We start from the raw sequence: 22,077 nt of genomic DNA, 5'->3' as shown, positions 1-22,077 counted from the left end.
ACTTGCAGTTCATTGGGTAATCAGCATCTTTCCGCAAATTGCGAGCATTTAAACTGCAATTGAATGGGCCTCCTTCACTCTTTCTATCGTGGATCAGCCACCAAAGTCAAACAGCGAAAACAAAGATTTTGTGATAACAAAATTTATGTGTTTGTTCATGAGGTAACAGCTAATTTAAATATTATACAAGGCCGGAATTCCATACCGACACAAAAAATGCCATCAAGACCGAAATTACAAATTCCAGTAACGCATAATAATTTTGTGTTCATTTTGTGATCTTTGTAGCAATAATCCTTTCAGCTCATCTCCTTGGCCCACGTCTTCGTCTTGCTCGGATTACTTCTGTGTTAATCGTTTTACCAGGAACACAAATAACTTTTTTTTTGCACAGTTTGTGACAGAGATTAACATGGCTTCTTTCAGTATGAGCATACAGCTCGTCAAAGGGAGAGTAAGAAGCAGAGATGGACGCAGAATATGCAACAGATTGCTGCAAGACAAATGCGAGGTTCAGATAGGTGCAAAACAAAGATGCAACCAGATTCATGATGCCACTGAGAAGGACTCCAGCATATTGGGATAAAACCCCCAAATATATTTTTGCTATGCTCAGGCAACTGGGAACGCCAACCTTTTTCTGTACGTTTAGTGCAACAGAAATGAGATGGCCAGAAGCGATAACAGCAATAAAGGCACAGCAAGGTGAACAAGTTAACTTTTCAGAACTAGACTGGGCCACAAAATGCGACACACTGAGAAGCAACCCAGTGACAAACATGTGCATTTTTGAAAAATGTGTTGAGGCTTTAATGAGAGACCTGCTCATGTCACCTGCACAGCCCCTGGGACACTTGTTTGATTATTTTTACCATGTTGAGTACCAAGCAAGAGGGAGTCCTCATATTCATATGTTGGTATGGATCCAAAATGCACCGGTATTTGAGGAGAACTCTGATCAGGAGGTGTGTGAATTTGTCAATAGTCACATAACATGTCAGCTGCCGAACCCTAACACTGATCCAGAACTTTACAAAATGGTTACAGAAGTACAGACTCACAGCAAAATCACTCCAAAGTCTTGTAAAAAAGATAAACACTGTAGGTTTGGATTTCCTAAACTTCCTGTGAAGAGAACCATGATCACCCGACCGTTGTCAATGGATGTCAGAGAAGCAAGTGGTGAAGCTGAATTGGTCATGACCCCAGACAATGCCAAAATGAAGTTAAAACCAGTGTGGGATTTGCTGAATCATTTGTAAACAGTGCACAGCTGCTCGCACAGTGCAACTTGAGATATGACAAATACGAACAATGTGTAGAGTCACTGACCAACTCCAGCGTGGTTGTCATGAAGTGTGATCCAAAGGATATAATCCACACTTGCTAAGAGCATGGAATGCCAACATGGACATCCAATACATATTAAATCCCTACTGCTGTGTCATGTACATTCTATCCTACATTTCAAGGACTGAACATGAGATGAGTGAATACTTCAAAACAATAATGAAAGACACTAGTCAAGCCGACACAACTGACCGTGAAGAAATGAAACAGATAATGCAGGCATACAGAGAGAAAAACAGAGAGGTCAGTGCTCAAGAGGCCGTTGCCTGCGTATGCAGTTTGAAGCTTAAGATGTGTAAGTGTTGTGTTCATACCGACAGATGACAATGCGCTAAAAATGAGTCTTTTGATGACCAGTCTACATAACAAAACACCTGATTCTGAGGATGTGTGGATGTTGGGGTTGACAGATAAATACAAAGCCAGGACGGAAGGCATCGAATTTGAAACCATGGGCATGGCAGAGTTTGCTTTAACCTACAGGATTATCTAATCAAGACAAAGGAACGGTAAAAATGTATTGTCCCTTCTAAATAGGGTTGCCAACCGTCCTGATTTGTCCGGGACATCCCGATTTATGGGTGATTTTGATTTGTCCCGTCCGGGACACCTCCAGTCCCGTTTTCCAATCACAGCCTCGCCGGACGGTATTCATATTCAGTGAACTGCGAACAGGTGCGCGTGTCAGAAGGGAGCGCGAGTGCATGGAAATATTAACGCGTAGGGCCTTGCATCACCAGTGCAGACGACCATCAGAAGCTGAAAGCACTCCTGGCCTCGGTGATTTACCTGACTGAATTTGGTGAATGATGGTTTCAATCATTTTAATATTTTCTGGTATATCTAAGTTAAGTTACCCAGGAGCTCTGTTGACATATACTTAGCTAACGTTAGCTACAGCTTGATGAATTGAGTCATTGAACACAGGAGAGACAACGCAACGTTAGCCAGCTAGCTAAAGCTCCGGTGGAAAATTCCAAATGAACGTATGCAGCCCTTAGTGCCGCTTACACACAACAGTGACACTGACAGATCGAAAGCTAATTTGAGACAATATAAAGATGGAAAACCAGGCTAAGAAACGTAAACGTAATTACCTTCACTAGACAACGTTTTACCAATTGGACAAATTGCTATGTTTGTTTGTTTCAAGCTCCAAAAACGATTTTTCGCTGATATCAGCCCCAGAAATTCGCTGGCGCACGACGCGCGCTCACATTAACCATGGACGTCCCTAACTAGCATCACATCAGGCACAGAATTTGCATACATTAGCGGGGGGGGGGAGTGTCCCGCATTTGGGGTTGAGGAAGTTGGCAACCCTACTTCTAATTGACATGGGAGCCATTCAAAAACTAACACCCTGGAAACCCGCAATCATCAGATATGCACCAGCATATCCAGAAAAGTTTTACGGCAAACTATACCTTCCCTATCGCTCAGACTTGCAGCTGAAAGCGGAATGTTTCCTAGCGTATGAATCATTTTTAACTGGCGCCTCTGTGCAGCTTCCAGGAACAGAGTATCTACAGTCTGTGTTTGTTTGATATAGTCAACATGAGCAGGGCCGAGTACGAAAGGCCCAACACGGCAATAGACAAGGCCATTGATGAGTTTGAACAAAATTGACCCATTGAAGATGCGTGGACAACACTGGCTCCAGCAACAGAGTTGATTTGGTTAGAAAGCATTGCAAAACGGGAGGAAGTACACCCTGACAAACATAACGAACAATATGATGTTCCCGAATATAGCGCTAATTCCACAGATAGAGGAGGTAATTCCTCAGCAATGGAAGTTCCTCAAATAAACCCAGCAGTAATGCGAAAGATGTACCAAAGCCTGAAACAGACACAAGCCAGTGTATACTATACAGTCCGAGACTGGTGCACAAAATGCGTTTGTGGTCAAAATCCTGATCAGTTTGTAACGGGTAGCGCTGGCACTGTCAAATCACACCTTATCAAGTGCATCCACACAGAGGCATCAAAGATACTTTTGCAAACTCCCCCGAGTCCGTAAGGAAAGTGACCTGTCAATGCCCACAGTTCTGTTGACTGCTTTTACTGGCACCGCAGACTTCAACATTTCAGGCAAAACTCTGCGATCTATCCTTAAACTACCTCGATCTTTAAAGCCTCCATACCAAGGACTTTGAAATTGCTTAGATCAGTGGTTCCCAACCCTGGTCCTCGAGACCCCCTGTCCTGCATATTTTAGATGTTTCCCTGCTCCAACACACCTGATTCAAATGAATGGGTTGTTATCCAGCTCTGCAGAAGCCTGTTATTGACCCATTCATTTGAATCAGGTGTGTTGGAGCAGGGAAGCATTTAATACATGCAGGGCAGGGGGTCCCTGAGGACCAGGGTTGGGAACCACTGGCTTAGATGAAGTGAGAGCAACACTGTCAAACGCAGAGATAATCATCATTGATGAGGTGTCAATGGTTTCAAAACCTCTTTTTGCCTATGTGAATTGGAGGCTACAGCAAATCAAAGGGAGAAAGAAACCCTTTGGGGGTATTGATGAAGAAAGTGTTTTGTCCGTCTCTTCATAAACGGAGTGACTAAGTTCAGTTGAGTTCTGGATTTTAATAAGTATTTATCAATCTGCAGATTGGGAGAGAAAACCAGACCTCTGACAATAAATGACAACACAACACCAGGCTTAGGTCTCAATCAAGTCTCTCTCCGCTCTGAAGGACAGAGGACCATCTTTTATAGGGCACAAGAATGTAAACATAGATAGTGACAGTCAGGCAGAAATGACGTTACAACAGTCTCAGAGAAAGAGATTCACAGCTCCCAACACATAGTTGGAGCTCTCCTTGTAGTCATGACAAGGACCATTTAGCCAGTACTTTCTCCTGATCTCAAACATCTATTAACCCTGACACATAGACACAATCTACTCTTATTAATAGCAAGCTTACATGAGAACATACTAACTAGTATCCAATGACTAGTTCTCTTGATTAGTGAATAATGTAAGCAGACAGGAAATCTAAATTTCTTCCACAGTATTTCTGTACTAGCAGTGGGAGACTTCTATCAGCTGCCACCTCTTGGAAAGGCTATACCTTTGTGTGTATTTGAGGAGCACATCCTTGACTTCTGGCAAGATCACTTTCAGATGATCACTCTTACAGAAATTATGGGACAGAGAGAGGATGTTGCTTTCGCAGAAGTGTTGAACAGAATCCGTACTAAACAAAAGAAGGAGGCTTTATCAGAGGGAAAGGATGTACTGCATATGTTTCCTACCAACAAGGAGGTGGACCAACACAATTCAGCCATCCTTTCTCCTCTATATACTGAAATTGTAAACATTGATGCAGAGGATTACAAACAGGCCAGATGCAGAGACAAGCTTTGCCATTTAAAAGTCACAAAGGATATCTTCCTGACACAATACAAACTGCAATTGGTGTTTGTATAATGCCCACCAGAAACATAGATGTGGGGGATGGATTGGTGAACGGCTCATTAGGCAAGATATGTAGAATAGTTACCCGTGTCTAAATTGGCAAGACTGTTGTACAAATGATTGGTTTACAATTTGACCATTCGGGCGCTGGGCAGAGACACCGCAATAAAATACCTGGGGAACCTGAGAACTTGATGTACATTGAAAGAACTGCCTCACTGATTTTGATAAAAGAAAATATATGCCGATTGTGAAAGAAAATTCTAGCTGGACTGTGTTGATTTGAACATAGTCAAAATGGTGGTTTCAATCGAATTTATTATTATTATTTAGCAGACGCTCTTATCCAAAGCGACTTACAGTAAGTCCAGAGACATTTTCCCCGAGGCAAGTAGGGTGAAGTGCCTTGCCCAAGGACACAATGTCATTTTGCACGGCAGGGAATCAAACTGGCAACCTTCTGATTAGTAGCCTGTTTCCCTAACCGCTCAGCCACCTGACTCCCCCATTTAGCTTGTACAAACTTAAGATTAAACAAAGCACTTTGTGATCAGTCATTACGAAGGGTGCGTTAGCCACAAATCGTTCGCAAGAGTGATAGAGAACCATCACACATGCACTGCCCTATATAAACTCAACTCAAGATCAAATGACATTCTATAAGGTCAATCAATGTAGCAAACTCTGTGATTGGCTATCTCAACTCTTGAGATAGCAACTCTCAACTTCGCTAAAGACATTGAACTTAATAGACTTTGAGCATTATTTAGGCTTCAAATCAGCTGACGTCGCTAAGCAACAGAGTTAGGGTACGCTGGGGTTGAAAAGTTACCTGACTACTTGCGGAGTGCTACGAAAGACGTGAATCCGAGGCAAAAAGGCCACTTCCCTTGATAGCGGTCAAATATGCATAGCAACGGTCAAATATGAGAAAATTGTTCACCCCCCATTCAAGTGAATGGAGCATTCTACAGCATTAAGAACAGCCGTGTAATAAGACATAATAAAGTTTAGCTATAGCTGTGGCATTGAAGACAGTACTGTAGCCTACTACACTGCCAGTGGGCAAGCCGAGTCTGTGTCAGAAATATTAATCTATCAAGCATTGCACAGTCAGTCGATGAACAAGTTTAAGAAAGTTTATTGCTTGCGGCCGGCCCACAAGGAGACAAAAACATCACACGCCATTGTGCTACAAGTTTGTCTGCTAGCATATTGCGCTAGCTAGCTATTTAAGCAGAACCACTCTTTACAGTCATTGGTTAAGACAAAGGCATGCAAATGTTCCATGGCTCTTCTTCATTGGCTCCCTTGCATAGACCTGGTGCGCGTGTGTGCGTGCGTGTTTGAGTGCGTGCGTGTTTACGACATCAACCCTGATTGAAACACAACAACAGGATCTCCTGATGTCGTAAAAGCTCCTTCACAAAAGGTGTCAAGCAGATGGTCTCCAGACCTTGCGTCTCCACCTTGGTCCTTGTCACACAGCATCTCATTAAAACCAACAAACCCCCAACCTCTTCTAGTCTTCAGCCCCAAGATAAGGGTCTTGAATGTTTACTCACAGCTCAGATTTGGGGTTAGGCCTTTCTTTGCACCCAAGTAATACTGAACACAGAATCAATCCTATACAGGATAAATATGTTACATCTTCAATTTTTCCAACAGTCTGTGACTCTGTGGCTAACGTCAAAACAAGACGCTGTCTCACTCAAATTCAAGTTTTACACAAATAACAAACTATGCTGACCCGCTGGCTTTCTTCGCAATCGCCATAACACTGCTGTCCATTTAGATGTAGAATTGACCCTGGTACGAAATTAAGAAAATACTCATCAGACGCAGATCGACTGCTACACGCAGTTGAATGAGTGTCAACACTGTTGACAACACTGTTTGCTGCTGCCGCAATCGTCAATGGACGCTGACAGGCTCTCACGTAGCAAACAAATCAAAGTTTTTACAGCAATCTATATTGAAATGTCACCACCTGGCTGTTTTCACAATAATCATATTGTCATAACATTTCCCTCTTTCAGTTTTTTTGTGTAAATTTGAACTATAAAATTAGCTACTAAAATACTACTAAGAGGCTTTCTAGCATGGCTGCCGCCTAAAAGACGAGGCGATCTCATGGGCGACCTGCACTCGCTCAAATTTCAAAGACTGTCACAACCTAAATCAAAAATGCGAGATTGCAGTTCCACTCAAAATCGCTTTCTCTACAAAGCCAAATGGTTGTGATTTTTTGGGGGTGGTATTTTTCACTCTAATCCAAGCTCCAATTTGCGAGATAGAAAGTCTATCACGTTGTATCCATGCGTCGTTGCTAACATGTGTTGACGTGGTGACGTAGCTAGCACAGCTTACCCTTCGTCGACAAAAGGCACTTTGTCCCCACAAAAACTTTGTTACCTACTAAACTGTGCAACGGAATGTAAATCCAAATAGAAGCAACGCAATCGAGACCAAGACGAACCTTTTGACATCGACGTTGTCTATGTAGTCCAAATATTGACTGAGCCTTAGGGGCGCGAAAATAAACAATAATAATAACTAGAAAAGGCTGTTCCTGCGAAACAGCAGTGAGAATGCTGAAAACCTGAATGGGGATAGCTGACCATGCTAAAAAAGCTGAAAATAGTGAACATTTAGTAGAAAGTTTTAAGCTGAATGTCTTGTGAACATTTTAAAGGTTGAATGGTGTCTCTAGCTGAAAGTATGCTGAAGTAGTTAAGTTTGAAAGTGGAGGAAGCTTTTTTATTGATTTGAAAGGATTGACCATTACTTTTAAAAGGAGAATAATTTGCACAAAAACCTTAATATTTAAAAAAGTATAAAAGTGAGAATTACCCAAACAAAAACCACACACACATCTCCTTAAGGAGATGAACGTTTTTTGAAATACCTTTTTTTTTTTATTGCTGAAAATACAGAAATGAGAAAATACCCGCAAACTAAAAGCTGAAATAAATTTTAAAATGTGTGAGTCCCACAAAAGAGGCAGTGTGGAAGCCACGATGATGGTGCAGCTATGATTGCCAACACGCTGAGGGCAGAGAATAACAGAAATTAAGCTAGAATCCACACCTCAAACAAGTTAAACCAAAGCTATACACTGGCAATGTCGACATAGTTAAAACATCATCATTGGATGAAAGGCTGAGGACAGCAATCAAGACAAAATATCTGGACCAAGACACTGTCACTGGCCAAAGACAGTTAATTATATGGCACCCAGTATGTAAAGGGAATGATAATATCTGCTGGTCACTGCAGTGGGCTACCAGATTTCTACAGGATAATGAGCATTGTGGTTAACCTTGATAAAGTGTAATTTGTCTGTAGAAAGCTCTCATCCTGGTCAATGGAACATTACAGGTCTTACGAACTTGTTGAAAGCAGCTACACAGATATAGAAATCCTGGATCCAGAGGCCTTGAATGATTACCACCCGTTGACTGCAAACACAGTAGGAGGAAAGGTGCTGGTGACCCCGAAGACCTGTCTGCTGCATTGAAAGGACTTGAAATGGTTGGTAAACCCTGTCACTGTATCATTTAAATTTGAATGATAAGCTCCATTTGTATGTCAACAGGAGTATGTTGATATTTTGACGGCCTTTGGAGTATAAGTTGAATTATTATTATATATTATATATTTTAAGTATTTTCTGGAAGTGTAAGGATGTTTTTTTACACTGTCTTCACAGGCTTTGTTATTGCGAGTACAGATAACTCCAAAACTCATTTGAAAAGTCCAGCTAACACAGCGACCAGAATCCGTGGAGAATCTGCAAACTGAACTCCAAAAGAAGCTCCAACTTGAAGGTGGATTCTCCTTGCAATATGAAGATCTAGATTTTGGAAATGCACTTTGTAACTTGGTTGACATGGCAGAATTGCCAGAAGAACGAGTTGTCTTGCACATTCTGCGGGAACATGATATGCCTGAATTTGATCAACCAGACGTCCAGTCCAATTCTTCCATTTCCTCTCTAGACACAGCCAGTATGAGCTCTCCAGGGTCTTCGTACAGCCCTTCAGCATATATGAGCAGCCATATGCGAAGCACCTCACGGTGGCCTTCTCCTTTTCCCATCCCATCTTTCTCATATGATGTTGAGTTAAAGTTGCGTAAGGGTAATGAGGTGTATGAGAAGACAGAGAAAAGTCTCGATGTAACAAGGCAGGTAAAGATGGACATTCTGGACAAGCTTGCACAGACTATGTATGCCTTGAAAGCCTACCCTGAAAAAAACACCCATGTCTTAAGGAGCCTGGCACTGGCGCAGGTTATGGTGGGTGGACCCAGGGCCGCGTTTGTGCAATGGGCAGGAGGGGCTGCTGCCCCGGGCCCCGGCCACTAGGGGGCCCCCGGCACGGAAGATAAAAAAAACAGAACAAATTGTTTTTGTTTGTTATGCATTTACCCACCGGTAATGAAGTGCACGTTCTCTTAGCGTCACGTATTGTTGTCGGTATCAAAGCATGCAAGACAGCAATGGCTTCGCATGACGGTGATTGGATACGGTCATTGGACAAATGCTGCGATTATGTCTCGCCCTGGATGCTCAGCGTCTCTGGGGGTGAATGGAGGAGTGTGCTGGCCTTGGACGCTGGGAGTATTTTCCCCTTCACATTTCTTTAGTTCAATAAAGGTCATGCATATCATGTTTGCTCAAATAGGGTATGCAAAAAAAAAAATACTATATATATATAGTAGTAAATATACTATGAACATCCTTTCGTTATCTCCATCCCTCCTGTTTGAGACATGATTCATCCCATGGCTCAAATCAGCACATAATGAAACAGATTCCTTAGTAACATAAATTCCTCCTGTGAATTTACATAACCTACCAGAATTTACCATTTGTTTCTTTGTTTCCTTATATAAACAAAATCAACTTAGTCTTGTTTCTTTCACTTCAAAAAATGTTTTCTTTCTTTTAAAAGTTAAGTTTAAGACCAACATTGATTCAGATTCTCCATTTTACCAAATCACACCTCTTTTCATTAAATGTATGATAAAAGCAATTTTCATTATGCCAAACCAGATTTGAATCTGTATGTTTCTTGAATGAAATATAGACCAAACAATGTTCTTAATGTAGCTATGAATCAAACATTTTTCTCAACTATATTTTCTATAAAGGTCAGATAGGTAGAACTTCATAACTCGTTTTGCTGCAGTTCAAAACGAGTCAATTAGCTCAAACCATCATAACCACAATTCATCAGACTTCATGAGTCTTCCCAAATTAGTTCAGAACTGAATGTTATAATAACCCTCTTCATGCACTAATGCCATTTATTAATACAACATTATCACAGCCTAACTGTTTATCCCAACCAGTATGCCAGGTTCTGATAAAACTCTCAAATAAAACTTAAAACCAAATTACAATTACAATCCAAATAAAAATACATTTAGTGTTTTCTCTTGCTCATTTTCAACCAAATTACATCTAATACCTTTATCAAAACTCTTAAAAAATGTATTTTTACAATTTTTACTGAAAATGTTTTCCCATATACCTTTAAAGTATATTCATAATATCCTCTTCAAAACATCAGTGTTTAAACCAATCATCTCTTCACATCCACAAAACGTTCTTGTTTCATAACCTTCCATGATCCTGTCTAAACCAATCTTTAATGTAACCATCTTATCACTTCCTCAATCTTTCACATTTCCTCAAACCAAAATAAAATAATGTTAACTTAAAAATGTTTTTACTTTACACTATATCATAATTTTGTTTCATGAAATCGATGTTTAGATAAAAACTGCTCCTAGACCTACGTCCCTCATGTCAGTATTACGCTCTGTAATCATGTCAGCCAAACAATGCCCTTAAGACAAAAAGAAAATATAACTCAAAATGCTCCCTTTGTCTTTTTCAAACCTGCAATTTAACAATGTAACCCGTAAGACACAAAACCTTAGTCCTTAACTTCTCAAAAGTCTTATCAAAGCATGTAATATAGAATACTCCTTTGCCCTCAGCATGCGTAATGCACGGATCTCGAATTGACATTTGCGGACCCATAGATCCCTAATGAAAATATTAAATTTTCATATTTTGTAGTTACTATATGGTTGAATGTAATACTCTTCTCACTTTCTCAATTACTCTGAGTTTTTACTCAATGAATCAACTCAAATAGACAACCTATCTATTAGCGTGCGTCTCAAACTAGAATCAAACAAACCACGCGCGCTGGCACAACCTTTTTCTTTGAACAACACAGCTGTTTAGCGTTTACCATCTCTTCACTTAATTTCACTCTAGTGAAATTAGAACCAATTTAAAAACCAGGGGTTTAATATCTGCATTTTTACTGAATACCATCACACATCACAGCTTCTCCGCTTATAAATACAAGTTCTGGTCGGAAAGGTTTCAAAAAACCTCCCTGTTTGGCTAGGAATAGGAACAAATGTTGATCACGCATTTGTTAACCACCAAACTTGGAATTCATATAAACAAACACATCTCTCAGCATTAATACTCACATAATTATGCAGAACTACCCTCTGGGATCACCTTTGTAAGATCTCAAGTAACGGGACTTTAGCCCCCACCTTTCTCCATCTCTCCTCGGATTTCTTTAACTTCTTGGTCAAAGAAATAACACACACCACACTCCTCTCTATTTTTGTTCAACACAATCTGACTCCACACAAATATTACACGTTCAGGGACTCTAACCCCGGGAGAGGACTCTAACCTCCCCTGACAAAGACAGTGTTTATGGACTCTAACCCCGGGAGAGGACTCTAACCTCCCCTGACAAAGACAGTGTTTAGGGACTTTAACCCCGGGAGAGGACTCTAACCTCCCCTGACAAAGACAGTGTTTAGGGACTCTAACACCTTTGGCACACAAAACAGTACACAGATTCAAACCCTTAAAACACATAAAACGGTGGGACTCTAACCCTTTTTGAGGAATTTCACCTCAAGGCCTCTCAACCCTTAGTAACATACAGTCGTTGATTTCCCACCACTGTTGGTTTGACTAGGTACGATGGAACATAGTAATCGTCTAAATTTGGTTCTCAGTTCCGAATAGCAGTACTTTGAATTACAGGTGTCTGCTTACCTTTTTTTATGTTGAGGCGCCTCTGACAATTACGTCTGCCTCCTCGCAGTGTATGGGTCTCTCCCGATCTGTCGGTCGGGCCGGAACCCTCCGGACTCCCTCTTTTCAGCGTCAGGGTCACCAGTTGAAGGATTCAAAACTTTGTGTCTAATCCAATATGTAATGATGGTATTCAATGACACAAGTCTGTGTTCTAGAAAGAGTGGTCTGGAGTCCAGAGGTCCGATAATATCAGCTTTAATGCAGCAGTTGGAAATCAACAAGTGCAGAGCTCTGGGGCTGTCTACGCTTCCCTACCCGCAACAGAGTTAGGGTTGGTTCACGAAGTCCAACTGGCTATCTGTCCCTGCCCCAGCATATATTATACAGTGCAATTGAAACAGAAATATCAAAAAAGGGTTGAGCTTGTTCTCTCGTGTATCAGGGAGTTGTTCTTCCTTATGCATCCCACGTGCTCGGGCTCTCTCTCAGCCCGCATTCAAGGTTGCTTCTGAAATGGAGAGATAACAACACAAAATATGTGTGAGACACAATGTTTTAAGCCTCAGCACACTTCTAAGTTCATAAGACATACATTTAATAAGCACAATACATAATTTTAATACATGCATCCTTTATAAAGTCTTATGAGCATTGTTCCCTTCGCTATATAGTGCACAGTGCCCGTGATCTGGGGCCGTGCTATTCAAGCTCAGACCCATCGGGGATTTTGCAACTGTAGTTGAAAGACAAACTGCAGCAACCTATTTCCTGGTATTTGCTTGGCGAAATTGCAAACAAATTTTCATCATACATTTCATACAATTATACACCACGTTCCTTGTTTAACCTAATTTCCATATTTCCTCCTTGATTAATATTGTTTTGTTAGATCGTTCGTTCATTAATTAATTCGTAGGCTAGGCTTGTCGTAGGGGTGAACTAGCCAGTGAACTAGCCAATCAATAAAACATTTTTAGGATGTAGTCTGAAAATTAGCTTCCCCTCTTTGAAAGACCAGCAGCTGCCACTGATTACAATGTATCACATACTGATATTTTTGTCTGTCATAATTTAATCACTAATCATTCTCTCTCTAATATGTATTGATACAAATGATAGTAATAATAATATATACTTAAAAACTTTTGGGGGGGGGTCCTCGGGGAGGCTTCTGCCCCGGGCCCCAGATGACCTTAACCTGGCCCCCGGGTGGACCACAAGCATCAAGTACAAACTTGGCAACTACAGATCAAAGCTGCGTCAAGCTGGCTGCAGCGAGGTCACTGTAAACGAAAAAAGACAGAGAGAAGAAGATGAAGAGCATACCTTTTCCTTAAAAAACCCAAGCGAGGGGAGGTTAATTATGTCCCTGATCATCCTGAAAACCAAGATGATGATACACTTGAAGACCTAAGACTTGCCCTGGTGGATGAAATGAAAAAGAGAAGTAAAAACATGACATTCATCAGACAGAAGATGGACCTTACTTTCTCCCTTAGTAGAAAAGAGGTCGTCGAGGTGCAGGCAATGTTATCAGATATACAGGACAAATGGCCTGCTCTTTTTTCTGAAGAACAAGTAAGAATAATGTTTTATGGATGGTGTCCTTATTTCACGTTTTAATGTACTTACCGGTAGTTGTGTGTCATCAGAAGTTATGCTTTGTTTGCAAATGTAGGCTCACTCCAAGGTTATTGGATTATGTGAACCCTGTTTATTGCAGGATTTTTGCAGTATATGTACTCAAGATTAATGACAAAGTCTTCATAGTTGTTTTTGTGATCAACAGATTTGTGAGGAGTTCTACCGCATCACCACCAAAGACCTATTGGAGACTTTCAGAGCAGCCTTAGACAAGTACTCTCCTCGTTTACTGAAGCTGTACCGTGCCAGGAAGGGAGCCTTTGGTCTGAAGATGGAAAACCTCCTGGACAAGGTTGATGAACAGGTAAATTAATCTCTAATGTTAATTCACATATTTATCATCCACAAATGACTATATTCCACTTCCATTTAATTATCTGATAATTAACTCATCTTCGTTTTAATTGTTTTCTGAGTGCTACAGCTTGTTTGCAAGATACAGGTTTTGTTAACTCTTTTCATTCTGTTTGCGGCTTTGCTTTGGGCATTACTTGACTTATTCTGTATTCCATGCAGATGTGTTTAACACTGCTGTCAGTCCCAAAATAAGAAATACATATTTATCCATAAATATGTCCGCCATAGAGATGTCTACCTGCTCCAAGAATTAGGATTCATGCACAGAATGTCTCATATTTTCTCATAAATGGCTCTTTTGTTTACTGGTTTTCAGACGTCTGACATTGCGCTACACAGAAAGAGTGCATCCCTGGAGGGTCTACCACTGTTTCTTCGAGAGGATTCAGAAATGATTTTCAAGACATGCCTGGTAAGTACAGTGGGAGGGTCACCATTTATGACTTTGCTCTCAAATGTAGCTCAATATTCACAACCTCTATTTTCGCACCAGGAAACAGATCCAGATGGGCGGACCAAAGGTGTCCAGGTTGCTGTCCTCACGATTCTAGAAGACAATGGCACCTCACTGCCCAGAGTCCAGGGAATTTCCATTGTCTTGGAAGAGAACATTGTTCTCAGAGATATTCCAGACCTGCCCACTGGATTTGCCTACCTGTTCAGCCTGCTCTATGCCCTGAACATCAAGTACCCAAAAGAACTAAAGTACACTTTTGAAGTGATCGAGAAAGTCTTCATGGAACTTTCTATTGATTGCTCACAGCGTGTCAGGAGTCTCAAAACTAAGCTCTTACTGTAAATCTTCTTCTTCACTTTTCTTGTCTTAATCTGCCTAGTGTTAACATATATTTGAACATTTATGCACTTGTTCTGTGTATCGATTGCTCACAGCGTGTCAGGAGTCTCAAAACGTAGCTCTTAGTGTAAATCTTTAGTATTCTTGCCTTAATCTGCCTAGTGTTTAAATAGATTTAAACAGTTATACACCTTTTCTGAACAATACCCCTCAGAGCTAAAAGTAATGATGTTGTTTTAAAAGGCCAGGGTCCAAAACAATCAACCAGACCTGCCCTAAGTGTGATCTGCTCTGTGTATTCAGAATACTTATATACTATACAAAGTGTATGTTGGTTATGTTTTCATAATGTTAAAGCCTGGTTTTGGAAAGACCACTACCATCTATGGTATGTTTAGTGTATTGTTCCATTCACGTTATCTTAGTCAGGTTTTGGATAGACCTTGCTTTTAAAGCACAGCTGGGTTCATGCTTTTCACCATTTGATGTGTGTTCCAAGTAGCCCTACTTGGCTGTCCCCTTTGATTAAGTCAACTAAGACATTTTATTGTAGTTCATTGGGAGGTTTTCTAAATCTTATAATTGAGTAAGTTGATATGAAAAAAATCAGATATCTGGCATTCCGTTTTTCACTATGCCATCATTGTATCTTGCCTAGGGTCAATGTCAGCTTTACATTCAAGTAGCCTTGTTTTTGGCTTATTAGTCAAGTTTAATGCTGTTTCACGGTAAACAATAAACATTTCAAGTGAGCTGTGGACCCGATTTGTCGTCATTTGGTGCATGAATTTTTTTGGTTGCGACTGAATATATTTAATTATTAATCGTAATTCACTTTAATGAGTTTTCTCAACAATTTTAAAAAAACATAATTTTTTGTTTCTAAAACTCAGAAATTCAAGTTTTTCTGAATAAGAAATGTAAATTATCTCAAAAAGTTGGCAAAACTTTTTAGTTTAATTTCAAAACTCAATAGTTTATGTTTGACTCCAAACTCGAAAATGTAGTGAAGACAGTTGCCTTGGAATTTTGAGTTATGTCAACTTTTTTTTTTACAGTGCTCAATCATAAAAATCAAGGAGCAAAATTTTTCATGTATTTAAAACTGTCACAATGTGAGATAACAATGGTTTGTGCTTGCCGAAGGCAAGCTCACCCCATTAAAATGAAAAGGAGCCATAATATGCAATACAAAAATACATAAGTACCAGATACAAATGTGTGAAGTAGTGCAAATTACAATGTGTCTCATTCTAGTACACTAAAAAAATATCACTTGTCACAATCATGTTTTCTGTCAACATTCCTCCAACAGGTCTTACATTTATGCATTTACATTTATGCATTTAGCAGACGCTTTTATCTAAAGCAAATTCCAAGAGAGAGCTTTACAAAAGAGCATAGGTCACTAATCATAGCAACAAGGTAGTCCCAAACATTGCAAGCAGCCAAAATATGAAGCATACTAATGAAAAACTAAACAAGTGCCAAAGGGAAGACCCATAAGAGCATGCAGTTATACAAGTTACAAATTAAAACAACATGAACCCCAAAAAGTGCAAGACTGTACCTGTAGAAGAACAATCAACAGTAAAATATTTCACAGTGAGTACAAGAGTTCAAGAGTTAACTTTGTGACAACTAACCTACAAGAGCAACAAGTCTCTCAATAAGAGTCATTGTGATCCTGGAGGAAACTATCATCAGACCCAGCCAAGCATTCTTAAGTGCCGTTGTACTCCCGGAAAAAGTGCGTCTTGAGCCTTTTCTTGAAGGTGGGGAGACAGTCAGTGTCCCTGATGGAGGTGGGGAGCTGGTTCCACCATTGGGGGGCCAGGCAGGAGAAGAGCTTGTGTTGGGATCGAGCAGTGAACGGGACTGCACCCGACTACATCAAGTCTCTCCTGCAGCCTTACACCCCCACTCGTCACCTACGGTCTTAGAATTGTCAGGTAAGACCAACATCCACTGAGAATCATGTATTTTTGAACAATACCACATTGTTGTTAGTCTGGGATCATGTAACTGTTGATGTAAAGAACCTAATCATCTGGTTAAAATATACTGTTGCACTGTATTTAGTTAGTAGAACAGCAAAAAAAAAAGAATTTTTATTGTCATTTTAAGTGTTCACAGTATTGGATTATATTATGGGCCATATAGTTTTCCAGGTAACCATGTTTAGCAATATTTTAACACAACAACCATCCCCCTTCATTTCATTTTAATTCTCCTGTGTCCTCTGTAATGTTAAGTTTCCTTTCTGATGGACAGGAGACACAGTCCTCCTGTGAGTAATATTTAAGGACCCGTGCTGGTCTTGGCCTGGAGCACCATCTTAACTGTTCATCAACAGTGGACACATCACTGCTGGACCACAGAGACTCCCTGCCAGTGTCGAGGATTCTTCACAACAGATAATAAGGTATTGTTTTCTTATTTCATTTCATATGTGATTCCCAATGTTTTGTTTTAATTTTGTTTTCATTCATGTATTAATGTTGTATCAATGCAATCGTTTTAATAACACTAATAGTACATCTAATATGTAAGGGATAATGCTCGACGAGGTGTCCAATGTCACCTAATAATGGACTCCGCTGTGCGTCGGACTGTTCACGCTGTAGACGCTACCTCGGGCTGGTCTGGATGTAAATTCGGGGGCGTGACAAAGATACGGACCAGAGCCAAAAAGGGCGGTCCCCTGTCCTACGTAGGACCGGTAGCTTTGTTGAAAAGCTAGCATTTTACAGCCACATTTTTTTTTTGAGATTTGAATAGGAAAGAGGTGTCAATGGACTTTGATATTCACGGTATGGTCATTTTACCCACCGAACTGTCGTTATTCAACTATGACAAGGTAAAATCGGTTTTGCAGTCAATTGCCCCTTTAAAGTCTTTCAAAGTTGTAAATGGAGGCTTTGACTCAGTCACTGTTGTTATGGTTACTTATTTCAGACACTTTGTACAAGCTCATATATTATGTTGCCAGCAGAATAATTTAGAACGGTGAAAAGACAGTTTTGCTGAAATGACGCAGTAGGTGTCCGTTATCACCCGATAATGGACACCCCTGCAGCCAATCAGAATCAAGTATTCACCTAGACCGTGGTATATGAAATTGTAATATTAACTTGTTCCACTTCACAGTGAAGACACTCAGCAAAGGGCTAAACACATAAAAGAAGCAGAACATCATGCAGCCGTATTCAGTTGTACTGGACATACATGTTGATCTGCCCTGCAGTAGAAAATAAGGTATTTCATTATTGTGAATTATAAACCTTTTTAGCAAGTGCAGTGTCAGACTTCATTTTATAACAATAACTTCCTGTTTTCTCTTGTAAGGACCAGCTCTGTCCTCCTACCCCCCCATCTCCATTTGTGCATCCATTGCTTTGCATTGTTCAGTTCAGAAGAGACTAACTACAGTTGGTTCTTAAGCGAGAGATCAGCTGTACAACTGAAAGGAAACAAACTGCTGCATATCAGTCATGAGTCAGTCATCACTGTCACAGTGACAGCCCCACCTTTGTGCAGCATCAAGCTCCTCCCTAAACCAGCTGTAAAGGCAACTATTGTTATCACCTCCTTTGTAAAATATCTCTCTTTGACCACAACAAAAAAATCACTGTTGGTCTTACTACTTGTATTTATTTATTCATGTCATCCTGCCCTTTTCACTCAGTTTCAACAGATATATGAAAGATGAAGATGTGTTTTTGTTTGTCAATTGTTACATGAAGTTCAAGTTCAAGTCTTTTATTTGTCAGGTACACAGAACAACACAAGGTCAAACTGGGCACTGAAATTCTTAAGACAAGACAACGCAAGCACCTGGCATAACATAACATAAAAGTACACAGGACATAATTTACATCTATGCTGTGCTTAAATAAGTGAAACTTCCTAAATATACAGTGCATCCAGTAGCTGAAAGTGACAGTGTATAAGTGACCAGTGTGCAGTAAATCGATGTCCATATCAGTGTCCATTCAGAAGCCTGATGGCCCTTGGTTAGAAACTGTTGTCCAGTCTGCGTGTGCGCGACCGGATGCTGCGGTAACGCCTGCCATAAGGCAACGGGGTAAAGAGACTGAAGGATGGGTGGGAACAGTCTCTTATAATCCTGCCGGCTTTCCTTAGGCAACGTGTGTGGTAGGTGTCCTGTAGGGCTGGGAGCTTTCTGCCGATGATGAACTCAGCAGAACGGACCACACTTCGTAGGGCCTTGCAGTCCCTGTCTGTGCAGCTCCCATACCACACTGTAATACAACCAGAATGCTCTCTATAGTGCATCTGTAAAAGTTAGTGAGGATGACTGAGTCCATACCAAACTTCTTCAGTCTCCTCAGGAAGAAGAGGCGCTTACGGGCTTATTTGACCACCCTGTCCGTGTGACCAGACCAGGTCAGGTCGTTGCTGATATTCACCCCGAGGAACTTGAAGCAGCTGACCTTCTCCACTTCAGATCCATTGATGAGTAGGGGTGCATGCTCCTCCTCCTGCCACCTCCTATAGTCCACAATCATCTCCTTCGTCTTGCTGATGTTGAGAGAGAGGTTATGTCCTGACACCATGATGTCAGGGTGTCAACCTCCTCTCTGTAGGTTGACTCGTCACTGTCAGAGATGAGGCCCACAATGGTTGTGTCGTCAGCAAACTTAACAAGGAGGTTGGAGCTGTGCGTTGCCGCAGAGTCGTGAGTGAACAAGGAGAACAGGAGAGGGCTGAGCACACAGCCCTGGGGAGTACCTGTGTTGGTGATCAGTACAGATGAGGTGCGGTCACCGATTCTCACCACCTGTGGCCTCCCCGTCAGGAAGTGGAAGATCCACTTGCAGAGGGAGGTGCTTAGTCCCAGGTCCACAAGCTTGTGGAGACCAGTCTGGAGGGGATGATGGTGTTGAATGCTGAGCTGTAGTCAATGAACAGCATCCTCATATACGTATTCCCCTTATCCAGGTGGGAGAGAGCGGTGTGCATAGTCAGAGCGATGGCATCGTCTGTAGACCTGTTGGACCGGTATGCAAACTGCATAGGGTCCAGGGTGGGGGGCAGCGAGGAGCAGATGAATGATTTGACTAGCCGCTCGAAGCACTTCATGATGACAGAGGTCAGTGATATCGAGGGATAGTCATTCAAACATGTGACCTTGGTGTTCTTGGGCACAGGGATAATGGTGGTCCTCTTGAGGCAGGTGGGGATTACAGACATGTTAAGGGAGAGGTTGAAGATGTTACTGAAGCCAGCTGGTCAGCGTAGCCCCTGAGGGCCCTACCTGAAATGCCGCCTGGGCCAGGTGCCTTGCGAGGATTGATCTTCTTAAAGCACAGCCTCACCTCGGCTACAGTTACTGTCTGCACACCACTGGCTTGGCCTTCAGGTAGCTCCACTGCAGGGGGGTCACTGTCCCTCTCAAAGCGAGCGTAGAAGGAATTCAGCTCGTCTGGCAGCAGGACAGAGGACTGGGTCTCATTAGCCTCTCCCTTTGTAGTCAGTAATGGCTTTAAGTCCACTCCACATGCGCCTGGGGTCAGAGCCATGGTAGCTGGACTCCACCTTGGTCCTGTAAGCCCTTTTCGCTGCTTTGATGGCCTTCAGAAGGTCGTATCTGGCCTTCCTGTACTCATCAGGGTCCCCAGAGTTAAAGGCGACAGTGCGGGCTCTCAGCTTGGCCCGGACCGCGGCATCAACCCAGGGCTTCTGATTGGGGAAAGACCGGACAACCTTCTTGGGGACAACGTCATCGATGAAGTGTTGGATGTAGCTGGAAACAGTGTCTGTGTATTCGTTAATGTCCCCATCAGCTGCCTCCTTGAACATCAGCCAGTCAGTGGTGTCAAAGCAGGCCTGGAGGGTCGCCACACTCTCGTCACTCCATAGGTGAACTGACCTCTCAACCGGTCTGACCTGTTTAAGCTTTTATGTGAGGTGTGATCAGCCTTCCCAAAAGCAGGGCGGGGGAGGGGTTTGTAACTGCCCTTGAATGCTGTATAACAATGATCAAGAATCTGGTCTCCACGTGTGAAGAAGTCAATGTGCTGAGAGTACTTCGGCAGGACTTTCTTCATGTTGGCTCTGTTGAAATCACCAACAACAATGAAGGCTGCCTCTGGGTGCACATTTTCCAGTCCATTGATAATCCCATACAGTTCATCCAAAGCAGCGGCCTTGTCAGCCTGGGGGGGGATGTAGACTGCACTTATGATAACCGCAGTGAATTCCCGAGGCAGATAGAAGGGTCTGATTTTTACAGTTAGCGGCGGAACAACAAAGGGCCAGCTGCAGTCCGAGCTCGCACTCCAAAAAGTGGAATTAAAGTTTGTCAAATAGTCCTTGCCAAGTGACAACTTAATGTCCAGAAGTGTCTGCCGGTCGTACTGAATAAACAACAATATAACATTGACAAAACAATGAACAAACACTAAAATGACAAAAAGCTAGGTTTTTGCGGAGCTCTCGTCAACGCAGCCATCTCTAGGCGCAACGGATCAACAGAAGTAAGTGAGTAAGTCAGACTTTATTTATATAGCACATTTCATACAGGAATTGCAGCTCAAGGTGCTTTACATAAAATCAACAAAAACAATAATACAAGTGATAAAAGTAATAGATCTAAAACATATAACAAACCAGACTAGCCGTACTCTATCTGCGGTCTCTCGAATCCGTCTTGGATCCGAGCTGCCTCGTTCAGTTTCCACACACAAAACAACCCAGACAAGCCGCACTCTATCTGCGGTTTCTCAAATCCGTCTTGGATCCGAGCTGCCTCTTGCAGTTTCCAAACATATAACAGCCCAGACAAGCCGCACTCTATCTGCGGTCTCTCGAATCCGTCTTAGATCCGAGCTGCCACTTGCAGTTTCCACACACATAACAACCCAGACAAGCCGCACTCTATCTGCGGTCTCTCTAATCCGTCTTGGATCCGAGCTGCCTCGTTCAGTTTCCACACACAAAACAGCCCAGACAAGCCGCACTCTATCTGCGGGCTCTCGAACCCGTCTTAGATCCGAGCTGCCACTTGCAGTTTCCACACATATCACAACCCAGACAAGCCGCACTCTATCTGCGGTCTCTCGAATCCGTCTTAGATCTGAGCTGCACTTGCAGTTTCCAAACATATAACAAAACACATGGACTCTTGCAGTCTTTGTGGTTTCTCAATTAAAATAAAAATAGAAATAAAATAAAAAAACTAAACTGAAGTAAAATTATAATAATAATAATAAAAACTACAGAATAACAAAATACAATAACTCAACAAAATGGATAAAATGTAACACATAAGCAATAGTACAAGTCAAACACAAGCCGCAATTTTTGCGGGAATACAAAGCAAATCTATAAAAACAATAATATAACTACTACGAGTTGTAAAGCCCTTCTGAGATAAAAAATT

General features: G+C 41.6%; 1 protein-coding gene across 2 annotated transcripts; it reads left to right on the top strand.

Annotated features, from left to right (window-relative positions):
- Positions 1–13,013: 13,013 nt before the first annotated feature.
- Positions 13,014–15,350, top strand: LOC146258502 (uncharacterized). 2 transcript variants are annotated; one of them, XM_084672827.1, is made up of 4 exons: positions 13,014–13,450; positions 13,662–13,820; positions 14,190–14,285; positions 14,367–15,350. In XM_084672827.1, the coding sequence occupies exons 1-4, from the start codon at positions 13,307–13,309 to the stop codon at positions 14,670–14,672; spliced, it is 705 nt and encodes a 234-aa protein (XP_084528953.1). In that variant the 5' UTR covers positions 13,014–13,306; the 3' UTR covers positions 14,673–15,350. The 2 variants fall into 2 exon arrangements, with proteins under 2 accessions (XP_084528953.1, XP_084528952.1); XM_084672826.1 differs by having other exon boundaries at positions 14,190–15,350.
- The last annotated feature ends 6,727 nt before the right edge of the window (positions 15,351–22,077 follow it).

This window comes from Hypomesus nipponensis, chromosome 14, assembly GCF_054491055.1.
Source record: "Hypomesus nipponensis isolate SF chromosome 14, ASM5449105v1, whole genome shotgun sequence".
Classification (NCBI taxonomy): domain Eukaryota; kingdom Metazoa; phylum Chordata; class Actinopteri; order Osmeriformes; family Osmeridae; genus Hypomesus; species Hypomesus nipponensis.
The sequence above is the reverse complement of the archived record's forward strand: the minus strand, read 5'-3'. Positions and strand labels throughout refer to the sequence as shown.